Below are 18,369 nucleotides of genomic sequence, written 5' to 3' on the forward strand. Positions count from 1 at the left end.
ATCCTTTCGTCTTTCCCTCTCCTTCCCTCTTTGCTGATGAAGCAACCATTTGTTGCGAAAGCTTGAATTTTGTGTGTATGTTTGTGTGTCTATCGACCTGCCAGCGCTTTTGTTTGGTAAGTCTCATCATCGTTATTTTTCCCACGTGAATGTTTCCCTCTATTATAAACTATTTTTTTTTTTATGTAGATTGACCTTTCAGTGTACCAAATCGTCTGTGAAATACAAGTGAAACATGTGTTAAAATAACAGAATTTACTGTTCAGCTTTGCTTCTGCACTTGAGTTTAGCCTTATTTTTGTATTTTCATTGCAGCTGGTTAATCAGTTTCTTGCTGAAAGTGCTGCTCACAGTGCTCCAAAATCATTCAGAATGGATTCTTTGCTGGAAGAAATGCGGGAGATTGAATCTTCTGTCAGTCACCATGCTCCCATTCAAGCTCCAGGAGTGGCCGTTCTAGCAGCAGCTGATCCTGTGGGGATTGCTGGTGAAGATGTTATTTGGGCTGAAGAATTTCTTGCATCTGAAAAACAATTGGCAGCAGATGATCCTGTGGGGGTTCCTGGTGAAGATCTTATTTGGGCTGAACAATATCTTGAATCTGGAAAACAATTTGATGTGAGTAGTTAACTCTAGGTTTGCACTTTGTATGAATGTTAAGGAAGTACTGAAGGTGTATGACATAAGGGGGTGATGTGGGATTTGTCTTTTTCTCACTTTTCTCCTACGGAAGATGGTTTATTATTTCTGTTCATGTTATGAAAATCAACACTTACTAGCTACACTTCTATCATTACATGCGAAAGTGCTAATCCCTTAGTTAAGGTGAATTATACCTAATTCAGTTTGTGAGTAGGTAAATGTCATATCAGCAGTATTTGTTGAATGAAACCAAGTTGCAGTGAATAAGATATTTATGAATTGTATGGAAAACAAGTAAGATTCATTGGCAGCACTGCACACACATTATTGGCAGGAAAAATTGATACCAGAGTAGGCACAGAACAAAAGCCAACATACAAACAGTTGTATTCATGTGCAAAAGACTTCAATTAGAGTTTGAATAACAATGAGGCACACTGATTTAATCTGTGTTTACTACCCAAATTTCTGTATGTAGTTTGGATGAAAGAATGTATCAAAATATTATAGTTGACATTGGATTAGAGTTCATATAATTGGTAAACACTTTACAGTCAACCATCTCCTCAGCGAGGGCTTACCTGAAAGGAAATCCACGACATCCTTCCATCTCACTTTTATCAAACTTCTACATTAAACTCTCTGATAATCATTTCATCTTTGAGAAGCAGACATTAAATATATGTCAGTCATGGAAATCATAATGGTCCCCCTTTCTACTTCTTCAGTTTTTAATTTTATTATTTTTTAAATATGTTGAGAGTTTTCCTGGAGTTCAGAGATTCAGCCCTCTGTATTATAATACATTGACGCAAATTTTACCACTTGGTCTCACAGGAAACATTATATTGAATTTCCAAGATCTGAGTTTTGTTTCAATGGGTCCATTTCTGAATCTCATCTCACCTTCTTCATTGTTGACTTTCACCTCACTGACAGTGATTACCTCCTTGTGGTTCATACTATGACTGCCATTGAGCAACAGTTGCTACTCATTCCACATGAAATGTTCACTCCTTTGCAGCCTCACCAATTGTAAATGTTTTTGACAAATTTGATACATAGTGCTCAGCCAGTCGCACCACTGGTTTGACATTTTTCAACTACTTCATGTACCTGGTGCACAATTAGATTTAATGTGCTATTGTAGCCATCTTAAGAACTGCTGACTCATTTAAAAATAAATGGAAGTCTGTGTGTGTTGTTACACAATACTAACCTGTCATGGATCACTCGAGGAACTTTCACACAAGGGCTAAGATTTTATCGAGCCATGCTGTGAAATAAGCACCTCCCACCGACTGCTGTTACCACACTACTCAAAAAGCTTTACATTCCATATAACAATGAGAACAATCAGTTTTTAACAAAATAATTTAATTGGATAGATAAAAATCTACTCATCACTTGGTGGCAGAACACACATATTAAAGAAGGTATGAATTAGGCAAGCTTTCGGAACCAGAGGCTTCTTCAGGCAGAAGGGTTGAAGGGGAAGGAAGAGGGGTGAAGGGAAAGGACTGGAGAGGTCTAGGAAAAGGGATAGATTTCGGGAAAGTCACCCAGAAGGGTGGGTCAGGGGAGACTTACCGCATAGGATGAGAAGGAAAGACTTACTGTTGGGGGCTGCATTGGACAAGATTTGAAAACCTCAGAGCTTAAAGATGGAAGACATGAGAATATGCTTAAACATTGTGTGTTAGTTAATAAGAGTGAAAAGCTAAGTGCATTGTACATAACAGAGGTGGTAGGTGGGTGGTGAAAAATACAGGCAAGACAATGAAAGATGTACAAAACTAAGAAACATCCTTGTCATCCTATGCAGTAATTCTCCCATGACCCTCAGTTCTGGGTGACTTTCCTGAAATCTACCCCTTTTCCTAGACCTCTCCAGTCCTTTTCCTTCACTCCTCTTCCTTCCCCTTCAACCCTTCTGCTTGAACGAGCCTCTGATTACAAAAGCTTGCCTAATTCCAACCTTCTTTTATATGTGTGTTCTGCTGCAGCTTGGTGAGTAGATTTTTTATCCACCCCATCAAAGTATTTACATCCCATATGTAACTTTTATAACATTTAGGTCAGACATGTGCCACTTCGTAACCCCTTCTCCTTGTTATATGGTTCATAAGTTCCATAACCATCCTTAGAACACTCACCAAAATTTTTGCTTTGCACTCTCCTAATATTGTCCACTCTTTCCATATCACTTGTAATACCTGTGCCATTAAAGAAAAACTCACCTGTAAGATTGTCCATTCTGCAACAGATAGTCAACAACTGTTCACTTTTATGCCTTGGCCTGTTCACAACTTAAAACACTGACCTGGTGTGCTTGTAGTGTTATGACTTATATTATTGTAATAAGTAACAGTTGCAGTTATGGCAAACCAAGTAATGTTACATCTACATCTATATGATTACTCTGCTAGTCACAATTAAGTGCCTGGCAAAGGGTTCAATGAACCACCTTCAAGCTCTCTCTCTATGGTTCCACACTCGAAAGGTGCCTGGGAAAAACGAGTGCTTAAATCTTTTTGGTGTGAGACCTGATTTCTCTTATTTAGTCGTGATGATCATTTCTCCCTATGTAGGTGGGTGCTAACAGAATGTTTTCGCAATTGAAGGAGAAAACTGGTGATGGAAATTTCCTGAGAAGATCCCGTCGCAACGAAAAATGACTTTGTTTTAGTGATTGCCACTCTTAATTCACATATCGTGTCTGTGGCACTGTCTCCCGTATTTCGCAATGATACGAAACAAGTCGCCCTTCTTTGTACTTTTACCTTTGTATTTTTATGGGTTTCTTTCCCTGACAAAGTTTTCTGTTAAAAGATTACAATGAAACAATAATGGAATTCAAATCAATGTTCTTCAGATTATTTATTTATTGATCATTTATCATGGCCAGATTAGAGCCTTAAGGTCCTCTCTTGCTTCTGACCAGGATCGTTATAGTAACTGTATGTGGCCATGTAAACACAAATGGCCACCACTTCAAATCAAGCAGTACAGTTGGTTAGAACAAATCTTAATGACTTTTACAATTCAAGGATGAAAACTAAGTTCTTAATTATCTCTACTTTAAAAATGCAGATGAGAATACAATAGCACCATCAATCATTTACTATCACCTTGTATACATCTATTGATGGGCATGAATAAAGCAATAAACTTCATTACACTATCATATACTAGCTGACAAAGTGAGACCTTTATGTTCTTTGATACCAATAATAGACTAATGATTAGCACAGTTTTAGCATATGGGGACCTGTAATCTTTTATGATGTGCCACTGCACTTTTGATCAAACTTAGGTCATGTACAAACATGTAGATTTTAACCAAGTTGTTGTCGTCATCATTATCATCATCATCAAAGATTGATTTTTGAACCACACAGTAACTAACCCATGGGGGCCCTGAATCTGTTGTTATACATAAAGGCACTTCTAGTAGGCAAGTAAAGCTTAATCATGATGTTCTTTAATGAAATTAGACTGAATAATAATGTACACACTGTCCAAAGTGTGGGGGACCCTCAAACTGTTACATACTACTACACATCCTTTGGAAGGCACTTTCATTATTGATCAGCCTGAGAAATAAAGACAAACTATTTTTATAATAAAGAAACATGATTAATATAAACTTACATAACACCTAAAACATGAGAGTGGCCTGTTAACTAGTGTGGTTCACAACCTATTTAGCAAAACACTTTTCAGGTCCAAATTTGTGTGCCAACTAAAATAATCTCAGTATTACTTCTTTACACCATCATAATTTGCTATCAAAGGATATAATCACTTTGATGAAAACTTGGAACTATTTGTGGATTAGGAATCAGATCCTAACGTAGGTGAGAGTCATTCAATGTCAAGTCAACACAGTGCTTTTACTGCCCATCACAGATTTTGATGAAATCGAGCACAGGGGTAGCCTACAATTTTATTAAAATACATTGGCCCCTTTCGAACATATGGCAGTGTGAAGTTGTCAAAAATCACCAAAAAATGCCCTACTGCCTTAATTTTGAGAGTTGCTACAACAAATTGAAATCAATTTTGTAACATTTCGCATGAGCTTTCCTATAATATAAACGCAATATGGGTTTGAGACGAAAATTGTTTTTCAAATTTAAATTTTTAGTTTATCAAAAAACACATCTTCAAAATTCTTCAAAAATTATATGCAACACTTCACTTTAATGATAACTAATTCATGAAGTGAAAATGGGACTGTCAAGAGTTCACACCTTTACACAATTTTAAAAATACATATTTAACTAAAGAATAACATTTTTGTAAAATTTATTGTTTTAAACTTCATTCTTAATATATCTACGCATACTTTCAAATTTACTGATAGCCACATACATTTGACAGGTCATTTATGAAACCTGATGCATGCAGTATGTGTGTTAAGATTTCACTTCTTTTTAAGTGTTGCATTGGTTTTTACAACATCCTCATGAATTTTATATATTCTTACTGTTGGTGTTACTAGGTTCGATTTACAAAGAACATCATTCACAAATACTCACAGAATACAAAATTTTGCAAGATTTGCAAAAGACAGTGATGGGTCAACTGGGTGAAGGAAGGTGGCTTTTAACTTCATAAAGGCCTTCATCCTTTGTTTAAGTATTCACTAACCACCATTTCTTGTTCTATATGGCATTAATGTAGCTATTAATATCCCACAAAGCTATTTACTCCGGAGTTTTTTTAACTGTTTCAACAGGAAATTCTGTTGTATCTGAAAAAGTATTTACCAATATTTTTTATATATTTGATGCTGTTGGTATAGAAGTGTATCCCCTTGTGATGGTAACAGACAGACTAAAGCACTATTCTTGAAATCTTTCAGTTTCAGTGTACTCTTCCTGTGTTGAAGATTCAAAGTGTGCAGATGTGATGCTTTTAACTGCTGAAACAAAACGTTTCAGTGTCAAAATCTTTGTGGAAACATAAGTTTACCAAATTATGTTTTGGTTTTATGAATTGAATTAGCTTTTTTCGTAACAGTAGACTGCTATGATGATATGGTACAAAAAGTTAGAAATTACAACAGAGATCATATGTTCTGTTTTCTTCTCTCCTTTGTAATACACTACAAAGTGGTGCACTGTTGCATCATCACTTGACCAATGATAACTCTGCGCCTCATCTTGGATCATGAAAGTGTAATTCCCAGAGAAGTCACATATTCACCTTCATTTAAGTTTTCCAGGACTTCATTAGCAAAAGAGCTTTACTGCTTGGCTAGAAAATCATGGAGTATGGTCAGTTCTTCAGAAAATACTCAGTGAACTCCGATGAGGTCATTGTTTCCAAGTTACATTTGTCTGCTGAGACCCACTGTCGAAAGGTGATACTTTCAATTATATTATCATCAAATGCATTTTGTAGTATACGTTTTATTGGGTTGCTTACTGAAAAACAACTACAGTTTCCCATAATACAGTGAACTGGTGCCGAGTTGCACAGCACTTTTGCCACACAGTTGTTATAAGAGGCTAATTCTCTATTGGTTAACATACTGAGCTTAGCATTTTCTATCATGACTAGTTCGAATAAACAATGACATTTTTATCCCAATTTGTACTTTTTACATCCACTCAAAACTTCAATATTATAGCAATCACAGTACAATTGCTTCTCCCTCTTTCCTGATGAAGCAACCGTTGGTTGCGAAAGCTTGAATTTTGTGTGTATGTTTGTGTTTATGTGTCTATCGACCTACAAGCACTTTCGTTAGGTAAGTCACATCATCTTTGTTTTTAGATATATTTTTCCCACGTGGAATGTTTCCCTCTATTATATTCAAACTAATATTTTTAGTAGTTCTGATAAAATAATCACTCATAATAGTCTAAAACATATTACACACAAATTTATGGAAAGAATTTATGTATATTTCCACTTAAATCTGTAAATATTACAAAAATGGTTAATGGAAAATCTCATATAAAGATGTGAAACAAATACTAGCAAAGAGATAGAGGGGCTGGCCAGTACTTACCTCAGCTCAGTACAGCCGATAGATGCACAAAAAATAGAACCGAAAATTTACGTTCCTAGCTTTCGGAATAAATGTTCCTTCATCAGGGAGGAGAGAGGGGAAAGAAAGGGAAGAAAGGAAAGTGGATTCAGTTACTCACAACCCAGGTTATGAAGCAACAGGGAAAGGAAAACAGGGAGGGTAGCAAGGACAGAGGCATGGTTGTCAGAGGGAAGCCAAAGATATTCTACTGTAAGTACTGTGCCAGCTTCAAACCAAGGAGGATGCATACAGAAGTAAAGAGGTATACAGTATAAAGATAAACACAACTATGTAGGATGAAAAGATGCGTGAATGGCTAAAGAGGAAAGAGAAAGAGAAGACTGAAGAGTAAATGGGAGTGAGGTTGTTTAACGTAGGTTCAGTCCAGGGGGATGGGGGGATGAAAGGATGTGTTGGAGTGCAAGTTACCATCTCCGCAGTTCAGAGGGACTGGTTTTGGGTGGGAGAAGCCAAATGGCACATACGGTGTAGCAGGTTCCTAGGGCCCTAGAATTATGCTGGAGGGCATGCTCCGCTACTGGGTATTGGACATCTCCTAGGCGGACAGTTCGTCTGTGTCCGTTCATGCGCTCAGCCAGTTTAGTTGTCATACCGATGTAAAAGGCTGTGCAGTGCAGGCATGTCAGCTGATAAATGACGTGTAGTTTCACACGTGGCCCTGCCACGAATTGTGTATGTTTTACCAGTAGTGGGACTGGAGTAGGTGGTTGTGGGGGGATGCATGGGGCAGGTTTCGCAGCGGGGTCGGTTACAGGGGTAGGAACTGCTGGGTAGAGAAGGTAGTCTGGGAATATTGTAGGGTTTAACAAGGATGTTACGGAGGTTAGGGGGGTGACGAAAGGCAACTCTGGGTGGTGTGGGGAGAATTTTGTCAAGGGATGATCTCATTTCAGGGGTTGACTCGAGAAAGTCATATCCCTGGCGGAGTAATTTGTTGATGTATTCGAGGCCAGGATAATATTGGGTGACAAGGGGGATGCTTCTGTGTGGTCTGGGGGTAGGAACATTGTTGTTGGACGGGGAGGAATGTATTGCTCGGGAGATCTGTTTGTGGAAAGGTCTGCAGGATAGTTGCGGGAGAGGAAAGCACTGGTCAGGTTATTGGTGTAATTGTTGAGGGATTCATCACTGGAGCAGATATGTTTGCCACGAATACCTAGGCTGTAGGGAAGGGAACGTTTGATGTGGAATGGATGGCAGCTATCAAAGTGAAGGTACTGTTGTTTGTTTGTGGGTTTGATATGGACAGAGGTGTGGATGTGAGCTTCAACAAGATGGTCAACATCCAGGAAGGTGGCTTGGGTTTTGGAGAAGGACCAAGTGAAATTCAGATTCTAAAAGGAGTTGAGGTTATGGAGGAAGTTAAGGAGTGTTTCTTCACCATGAGTGCAGACCACAAAGATGTCATCTATAAACTTATACCAGGCCAGGGGAAGCAGCTGTTGGGTCATCAGGAAAGCCTCCTCCATGCGGCCCATGAAGAGGTATTTTTCTTATTTAGTGGTCTTTCTTTGGTATTGAACATTACCAGCACAACTTCTTTCTTTCTCGTCCTTCCCTCCGTGTTTTATTCCTTCTTATGATTACTATTTTACTTTAGTTATTTAATTTCCCTACCCACCAGTTACCCACTATGTACCCTAATCCTATACCACATTATTTACATTCATTCCAGAAACATGCATTCACCGTAGCCAAACTGCAATCCCACATACTTTTCCTCCGGTCCTGCTTAATTTTTGGAATTACCCCTAAAGGACTTACTTTAAAGTTCCCATCTCTGGGTGCAATTCCTCCTTCCACCAGTCTCTCCTGGACTTCCAGAACCTTCAATCCTTAGCCCTTACCCAACTTGTCCTGAATCTCTACACTACTTCATGTAACCACCACTCCCAACAGCTTCTATCTCTCTTCAAAGTCCTCCACCTCTCAAACCCTTGCTTGGAGAACACACTCAGGAACATCATCCTAGAAGCCAGCTGCAAACTTGAGTTCCATGCCACACACAACCTGAAAATCCTATCCACAGTGCTAGTGCAACACCTAAGAAGTGGGGTCCCTCTCCCTATCCCTCACAAACACTAACCACAACAGAACCTTCAACAAACCCTTCTCATAGCCAACAAACCTAGCCTAGCCACCCTACTCAATCTCCCCATCCCAGCACATACCCCACACAGACCAAATCTCAACTATATCCACAGTCAAATGCCACATATCACCAGTCCCAATTCAGTTCTAAACCTCTCATCCAGATTCCTCTCTCCTCCAGAGACATCTGTTCTATCAAAAGGCTTAACCTCTAGCCCCATGCCTAAATTCAACCACACTGCCCTGGTTAAAGATCTCCTCTCATTCACCCGGAACCTCAACTGGAAATATCACTTCACTACACAAACACAGCCCCCAAATACTAGACCCAGTGTTGAACCCTGTCTAGAACAGTTCCGACCGCCTTCTCAAAGGGATCCTCCTCCCGTCCCCAAAACCCATCCCCTGCAGACATTTCAGGAATTCCTCACATCCAGTGTTGCCTCCCAGTCCTTCTTGAAGAACATTCCGACAACCCCCAACATCACTCCAGCTGAATCCCGTGCCATTAAGGAGCTGAAAACAGACCACTCTATTGTCATCCTCCCGGTGGATAAAGGCTCTACAACTATGGTACTTGACCATGTGGAGTATGTGGCAGAAGGACTGCGTCAACTCTGACACCTCAACCTACAAAGCTGTTACACACGATCCCATTCCCTCCATCCAGACTGAGCTGCAGAAAATCCTAAAAATCCAAGGTCCCTCACAAGGCTTCACGACGACTTCCATAGACTTACTCACTCCACCTGAGCCCCGTACTCCTACCTTCTACCTATTACCCAAAATCCACAAAGAGAACCATCCTGGCCGTCCCATTGTAGCAGGCTTCAAAGCCTCAACAGAACGTATCTCAGCTCTGGTAGACCAACACCTCCAACCAAACACCCTCACACTCCCATCCTACATCAAGACACAAACCACTTCCTAGAATGCCTCAAATCCATTCCCACTCCTCTCCCACCTGAAACCTTTCTTGTCACCATAGATGCTACATCCCTTTACACAAACATCCCACATACCCATGGTCTCTCTGCCCTTGAGCACTACCTCTCCCAACGCCCACCCGAAGATCTTCCAAAAACCTCGTTCCTTGTCACACTTACCAACTTCATCCTAACCCATAATTACTACACTTTTGAAGGCCAGACCTACAAACAAATCAGGGGAACGGCCATGGGAACCAGGGTGGCTCCGTCCTATGCTAACCTCTTCATGGGCCGCATGGAGGAGGCTTTCCTGATGACCCAACAGCTGCTTCCCCTGGCCTGGTATAGGTTTATAGATGACATCTTTGTGGTCAGCACTCATGGTGAAGAAACACTCCTTAATTTCCTCCATAACCTCAACTCCTTTTCGAATCTGAATTTCACCTGGTCCTTCTCCAAAACCCAAGCCACCAACCTGGATGTTGACCTTCATCTTGTTGAAGCTCACATCCACACCTCTGTCCATATCAAACCCACAAACAAACAACAGTACCTTCACTTTGATAGCTGCCATCCATTCCACATCAAACGTTCCCTTCCCTACAGCCTAGGTATTCGTGGCAAACATATCTGCTCCAGTGATGAATCCCTCAACAATTACACCAATAACCTGACCAGTGCTTTCCTCTCCCGCAACTATCCTGCAGACCTTTCCACAAACAGATCTCCCGAGCAATACATTCCTCCCCGTCCAACAACAATGTTCCTACCCCCAGACCACACAGAAGCATCCCCCTTGTCACCCAATATTATCCTGGCCTCGAATACATCAACAAATTACTCCGCCAGGGATATGACTTTCTCGAGTCAACCCCTGAAATGAGATCATCCCTTGACAAAATTCTCCCCACACCACCCAGAGTTGCCTTTCGTCACCCCCCTAACCTCCGTAACATCCTTGTTAAACCCTACAATATTCCCAGACTACCTTCTCTACCCAGCAGTTCCTACCCCTGTAACCGACCCCGCTGCGAAACCTGCCCCATGCATCCCCGCACAACCACCTACTCCAGTCCCACTACTGGTAAAACATACACAATTTGTGGCAGGGCCACGTGTGAAACTACACATGTCATTTATCAGCTGACATGCTTGCATTGCACAGCCTTTTACATTGGTATGACAACTAAACTGGCTGAGCGCATGAACGGACACAGACGAACTGTCCGCCTAGGAGATGTCCAATACCCAGTAGTGGAGCATGCCCTCCAGCATAATTCTAGGGCCCTAGGAACCTGCTACACCGTATGTGCCATTTGGCTTCTCCCACCCAAAACCAGTCCCTCTGAACTGCGGAGATGGTAACTTGCACTCCAACACATCCTTTCATCCCGCCATCCCCCTGGACTGAACCTACGTTAAACCACCTCACTCCCATTTACTCTTCAGTCTTCTCCTCTTTCCCTTTCCTCTTTAGCCATTTATGCATCTTTTCATCCTACATAGTTGTGTTTATCTTTATACTGTATACCTCTTTACTTCTGTATGCATCCTCCTTGGTTTGAAGCTGGCACAATACTTACAGTAGAATATCTTTGGCTTCTCTCTGACAACCATGCCTCTGTCCTTGCTACCCTCCCTGTTTTCCTTTCCCTGTTGCTTCATAACCTGGGTTTTGAGTAACTGAATCCACTTTCCCTTCTTCCCTTTCTTTCCCCTCTCTCCTCCCTGATGGTGAAGGAACATTTATTCCGAAAGCTAGGAACGTAAATTTTCGGTTCTGTTTCTTGTGTATCTATCGGCTGTACTGAGCTGAGGTAAGTACTGGCCAGCCCCTCTATCTCTTTGTTAATCTTACAAAAATATCATTTTTAGTGAAATATGTATTTTTGAAATTTTATTAACTTGTTAACCCATGACAGTCCCACTTTCATAATTATGGAATTAGTTAACAATAATATGAAGTGTTGTATATAATTTTTTGAAAAAAATTGAAGATGTGCTTTTTTGTTTAGATCTGAAAAAAAATTTTCATCTCAAACCCATATTGTGTTAATATCACAGGAAGCACATGAAAAATGCTGCCAAAGGACACCTCTCCCAACATTTTAGCATAATTAGGAGAGTTACTGCAGCAATCTCAAGTTATGGTATTGAGCCACTTTTTGGTGATTTTTGACAGTTTCATAGTGCCCTATTTTAAAAATGGGTCAATGTATTAATGAACTAGGTACTTTCCTTAACCTGTATGTAGACTACCTCTGTGCTAAGTTTCAGCAAAATGGTGAGTTAAAATTCACATTAAAATTGTGCTGATTTGACATGGAATGTGACAAAGATCAAAGATGTGTACATGACACACAATTTAAATAAACAGTTACACAGAGAACACCTCACAAAGAACTGGTTCAAGCATAATAGTACAATTCTAATGCATTGCATTGTCTGGCAGTGGTTAAAGAGTTGAGCCACTGTGGCGGCAGTGTTGGCCAGAATTATGCATCCATGGCTCTTCATGTAACATGATCTCCGAAACCTCTTCTCGACAAGAGTTATAAATCAGAGCATACCACTATTTGCCACATTGATATAAACAAATGCCAAACTCCATCGAAGGCACTATGGGACTTAACATCTTAGGTCATCAGTCCCCTAGACTTAGAACTAGTTAACCTAACTAACCTAAGGACGTCACACACACCCGTGCCCGAGGCAGGATTTGAACCTGCGACTGCAACAGCAGCGTGGTTCCGGACTGAAGTTCCTAGAACCGCTTGGCTACAGCGGCCGGCCTCCACACTGTACACAGCCCTCCCTCTACCATTCCCCTTCCCTCTTCCCCTGCCCCGCCCCCTTCCCTCTGCCCCCGCCCCGCCCCCTTCCCTCTGCCCCCGCCCCGCCCCCTTCCCTCTGCCCCCGCCCCCACCCCCTTCCCTCTGCCCCCGTTGTAACTTCTGTCAGTCCTTGAGCCCACCATTCCCCATCCCTGATCCCCCCTCGCAGCTGCCTGTCCCTTCCCTTACCCTTAAGGACAGGTAAAGTGTGTCATGTTCTAAAATCATTTGACAACAATTCTTAGTCAGTACTTGGATGTGAATGGCAAGAATGGTTGTGGATTTATCTCTGAAAAGAACAATTACAATGTTTAGAGGAAGCAAGTGCATATTTTAAATTTCTTTATTGTTTTTCGTAGCAAGAGCCAGATGGGGAAGCAATTTGGAGCTCAACAATAGAAACACTAGATAAAATATTACCAGTTAATGCCAACAGGAATGCAGAAGAATATGAGCTTGGATTTGGCCCAAATTGGATTGATGAATTTTTTAATGAATATGATCTAAAGTAAGTAAGCTAACTTGCATTTCATTGTTACATAAATATAGTGCATGTATCATAATATATAACAAATGTGTTTTCTTCTTCTTCTTCTTTTTTTTTTTTACTTGTGAATAATTTCTTTCTGCTTGGTTCAAGATGTTCAATGACCTGACAAGAGGTTTAATGGTACCATCAGTAATTTTGTGTACCAGAACATCACTGAAGCCCTTCTGTGACATGCCTGCCACTAGAACCAAGTACATGCCTGGTGTGTGGGCCACTAAACACTGTATTGTACACAATTCTTGTAGGAATGTCTAAAATTCCTTGCCACACTGTGTAGACTGGTGATGTGGACCACCATCACAATGGAATGTGTTCAGTGTATATGTGATGTTGGCAGCTCTGTGAGTGAATTTCATGTAAAAACTCACTTCGCATAGAGAAGCATATAAGTCAGTGATGCTGTTGACTCTAGTTAATGTGTTGATGCCTGCCAGATAGCATTTGTGGACAATGTGCTTGCTTCGCTGAGATTGTAGAGTAAGTACTGTGAAAATTTACACTTGGTTGAGTTACACTTCAGGCTTGCACATCCTCCAGAAATAGCATAATACAGCCCGAAGGTGTTTTTAAGTAGTCCTGTCGAACAGCAGCAGCAAAAATTCTGTTTTTGAGATAATTATAAAACTACGCGATACCCATGTTTATTTTGGTGCTGGAATATGCATGCCAGTAGCGCAAGTAGACATCCACTGAGTGGTGACAAGTGGCCTGTTCAGATGATTCGGGTTTTTTAATCCATCGGACACATGGCTGTCAGATCAACAGAAGGGCCCACACTGGAGGAGGGAGTGTTAAGGCCTGGGGAATGTTTTTGTGGCATTTTCGGGGTGATCTCATAATTCTAGAAGGCACAAAGGATCAACGCAAGTATGCATCTATCCTGGGGCCCATGTCCACCCCCATATGCATCTATCCTGGGGCCCATGTCCACCCCTATATGCATCTATCCTGGGGCCCATGTCCACCCCTATATGCAGTTGCTTTTTCTCGGCAATGTGGCATCTACCAACAGGCCAATGAAACATATCGCACATCTCACAGTGTACTTGCATGGTTTGGAGAGCACCAGGAAGAGTTTACCATACTGCCCTGGCCACCAAACTCCTTAGATTTAAACCCAGTTGAGAATCAGTGGGGGTAACCTTGATCTGGCTGTTTGTGCCATATATCCTCAACCGAGAAACCTAGTGCAGCTGGCCATGTTCCTGTAGTTGGCATGGCTCCACATCAGTCGGTACCTTCCAGAACCTCATTTACCCACTTCCTGCATGTCTCATAGCAGTCTGTGCTGCAGAAGATGATTATTCTGAGTTAAGACAGGTGGTCACATAAATGTGACATTCAATAAGAATTGCAACACATTTTTTGCTTGGTCAATTTTGGTTGAAAAATGCAGATTTTGTTGTGGGACATCAAGGAATATTCCTGCCTCAACCTCTGTAGGTTCATGAAGTTCCTATTGTTGTTGGCACTGTGTAGCCTTCAAAATGACATCTGTAACAAAGGTGTGTTTCAAACAGAGAGCTGTCACTGAAATTTCTTTTGGCAGAAAACCAGAGCATCACAGATATTCATAGACACTTGCAGAATGTCTGCAGAGACCAGGCAGTGAACAAAAGCATGTAGAGTAGTCTGTCAAGGTGTCTTTTATCATCACACTAACTTGTCCAATCTCCCACATGCCAGTTGGCCACGTGCTGCTGTGACTCATACAATGTTGGAGTGTGGGGACACACGCATTCAAGGTGATTGATGGATCACACACACACCTCACTGCTGAACTGGGTTGGTAGTCTGACACAGTCATCATCATCATCCATTTGTGATACTCAAATATGTGTGCCCGCTGTGTTACTCACCGCCTAACAGAAGATGATGATGATGAGCGTTGAAGGACCAGCTATACAGAGTTGCTTGCACGTTAGGAGTATGATCATGACAATTTTTTTTTATTGAACATAGTCACAGGCAATGAAACACGGGTTTTTTCACTTTGAACAAGAAAGAGAATGGCAATCCATGGAGTGACGTGACTCCACATCTCCTCTGAACCCCCCTGCGGGTCCGGGGTAAGAATAGGCCCGAGGTATTCCTGCCTGTCGTAAGAGGCGACTAAAAGGAGTTTCAACCATTTCGGCCTTCCATGTGATGGTCCCCCTTGGGGTTTGACCTCCATTTTTCAAAATTCTACAGAAGTATGAGCCTTTTGGGGAAGGATGCCTTACGTGGTGTATCACTGGTCCTCAGTGCACTAAGACCTTGGCACTCAGCATTGTAACGGCGTTGTAACCACACCCACTATTCCCCAAATTGGGCCTAAACGCCTGATGGGTTGCACAAGTTACGCCCATAGTGCATCCCCATCTGCACCTACAATCATGATGGACTTTCCATGGCACCCGAAATCCAGCACGGTAGCCAGCCCGTTGTGGTGGGGTCGTCATGTACCCTCTAGGTTGTAGCCCCCTGCCAACACAGGGATCGTACTGCCGATACCTGAGCTGCACCCTCCCCACGTCGGCCAAGGAGTAGATGCCCGTCTCCTTGGGGCATCAGGACTCCCGGCAACGGTCATCCTGCCAGGTGGCCCTTGCTGAGGCTGGGTGGCGCCCGTGGGGAGAGCCCCTGGTCGGAGTGGGTGGTATCGGGGCGTATGTTTTGCAGATGAAATGTCAACATGTATCAGGTCGATCTGCGGCTGAGTCTTTTAAAAAGAAAGGTACTGTCTCTGGTTCTGGTTCTCCTGCCCTTTCCCCCTTGGCCACTCCCTGGGAGGAAGGACAGGCCCGCCGGCTTGGGGTGAAGTACTTCCCCCACTATTTAGTCTTTTCTCGGACCGATGGGGGGACGTTCGCCACCTCCAAGCCCATGTTCTTTGTCCAGCACATCGAGGACATCTTCGGGGAAATCGAGGCTCTCAGTAAAATACGTTCGGTGTCCGTTCTTATAAAGACCACCTCCGCCACACAGTCGGTGGCGCTCCAGGCGTGCGACCGACTAGGGGACATCCCAGTGTCCATTGCTCTGCATCTGGCACTGAATAGGACGCAGGGGGTTATTTTTCATCGGGACCTCCTGCTGCAATCTGATGAGGAGCTCAGGGCCAACCTGGAGCGCCGAGGCGTGCATTTCGTCCGGCGAGTCCTGTGTGGCCCCAAAGACCATCGCATCGACACCGGGGCCTTTATCCTCGCCTTCGAGGGGGACGTTCTCCCGGAGAAGGTAAAGGTGATGTGCTACCGGTGCGACGTGCGACCTTACGTCCTTCGGTGTTTGCGCTTTGGGCACATGTCGTCACGGTGTGAGGCTGAGCCCCTTTGTGGCGATTGTGGACGTCCTCTTCGTGAGGAACATACGTGCACCCCACCACCTCGGTGTGTCAATTGTCCTGGCATCCACTCGCCTAGATCTTTAGACTGCCCCGTGTATCAGATGGAGAAGAAGATTCAAGAATTAAAAACTTTGGATCGTCTCTCTTATTCTGAGGCCAGGAAGAAGTATGACCACCTCCATCCCATGACGTTGACAATTTCGTTTGCCTCAGTCATGTCCACTCCTTCCACAGTATCCTCACCCCTATCCTGTCCCCCCTCCACCTCCTCACCCCTATCCTGTCCCCCCTCCACCTCCTATCCCCATCCGGGGTCTATGCCTCCGCCTCCCAAATCCCTCCCTTCCAAATCCTCCTCCCTTGTGGCCCCTGACCCCTCTGCCCCAGGGGCCACCCTTCCTCCTCCTCCCCCTCCGCCGCCTGAGAAGCGATCCTCTTCTCAGGCGTCCATCGGGGAAACGCTCCGGACCCCGGCTTCCGAAGTCCGGCGTTCCAAAACAGACCCCGCGCGTGAGGACCTTCTTTGGGTCCAGTCCACCATCCCCGTGCCTCTTCAGACTTCCAAGAAGGCCTCCAAGAAGAAGTCTTTATCTCCCTCTCCACCCCGGCGCGTTTCATCTGACGCTCCATCCGTGAGTCGCTGCTCCCGGCCGTCCTCAGTTTCGCCGGGATGCTCTGCTGCCAGGCGCTCAGCTGGCCTCTCGTCGGCGAATGATGCTGCCCCTCCTATGCCACCCGGGAAAGCAGCCGCAGCTGGCAACGACTCGATGGAACAGGATCCGCCTCCCGCCAGTTGTAGCATTGTTCCCTCGAAACCTGGCCCTCCGCGGCCGTCGAGGTGACCAGCTCTTCACCCGTTTCGTTCCCCTTTTTTTTTTTCTGACTAGCGATGGCTTTGTTACATTGGAACATAAGAGGTATTCAATCTAATCGGGAGGAATTACAACTGCTCCTCCGCCTGCACTGTCTGCTCGTCCTTGGTCTCCAGGAAACCAAGTTGCACCCAACTGACAGTATTGCTTTTACCCACTATACCTCGGAGCGGTCTGACCTTGCCCCTGTGGACGGTATTCCAGCTCATGGTGGAGTCACGTTGCTCGTTCGGGACGATGTCTATTACCATCCCATCCCATCCCATTGACCACCCCACTCCAAGCAATAGCTGTCCATATTACTCTTTCTGCCTTTACTTTTTCTGCTTGTACCATCTACACTCCATCGTCATCCGCAGTTAGTCGGGCTGACATGATGCACCTGATTGTTCAGCTTCCTCCGCCGTTTTTATTGTTTGGCAACTTCAATGCCCATCATCCCCTTTGGGGCTCTCCTGCATCCTGTCAGAGAGGCTCCCTCTTGGCGGATGTCCTCAACCATCTCAATCTTGTCTGCCTCAATACTGGCGCCCCGACTTTCCTCTCGGACTCTACTCATACCTACTCCCACTTGGACCTCTCGATCTGTTCTACCACTCTTGCCCGTCGGTTCGAGTGGTATGTCCTTTCTGACACCTATTCAAGCGACCACTTCCCCTGTGTCGTTCGTCTCCTGCACCACACCCCATCCCCACGTCCTTCGAGCTGGAACATACCGAAAGCTGACTGGGGACTTTACTCCTCCCTGGTGACCTTTCCGGACCACGATTTTCTCCGTTGCGACAGTCAGGTCGAATACCTTACGGCTGTTATCATCAATGCTGCCGAACGTTCCATTCCTCGTACTACCTCTTCTTCACGTCGCGTTTCCGTCCCCTGGTGGAATGAGGCTTGTAGAGACGCTATCCGTGCTCGATGACGTGCTTTACACACCTTTCGCCGCCATCCTACGTTGGCGAATTGTATTGGCTACAAACGACTCCGAGCGCAATGCCGTAGAGTCATCAAAGACAGCAAAAAATCTTGTTGGGCCTCTTTCACCAGCTCCTTTAA

General features: G+C 43.7%; 1 protein-coding gene across 2 annotated transcripts in view; it reads left to right on the forward strand.

The window, feature by feature from the left end:
* LOC126185078 (peroxisomal targeting signal 1 receptor) overlaps positions 1-18,369 on the forward strand; it is a 237,663-nt gene that overhangs the window by 54,624 nt on the left and 164,670 nt on the right. For both annotated transcript variants that reach the window (XM_049927863.1, XM_049927864.1), the window contains exons 3-4: positions 316-618; positions 12,923-13,071. In XM_049927863.1, the coding sequence (XP_049783820.1) occupies positions 316-618; positions 12,923-13,071 (452 nt within the window). The remainder of the gene's footprint in view (positions 1-315; positions 619-12,922; positions 13,072-18,369) is intronic.

The sequence above is a fragment of the Schistocerca cancellata genome, chromosome 4 (genome assembly GCF_023864275.1).
Source record: "Schistocerca cancellata isolate TAMUIC-IGC-003103 chromosome 4, iqSchCanc2.1, whole genome shotgun sequence".
Taxonomy (NCBI): Eukaryota; Metazoa; Arthropoda; class Insecta; order Orthoptera; family Acrididae; genus Schistocerca; species Schistocerca cancellata.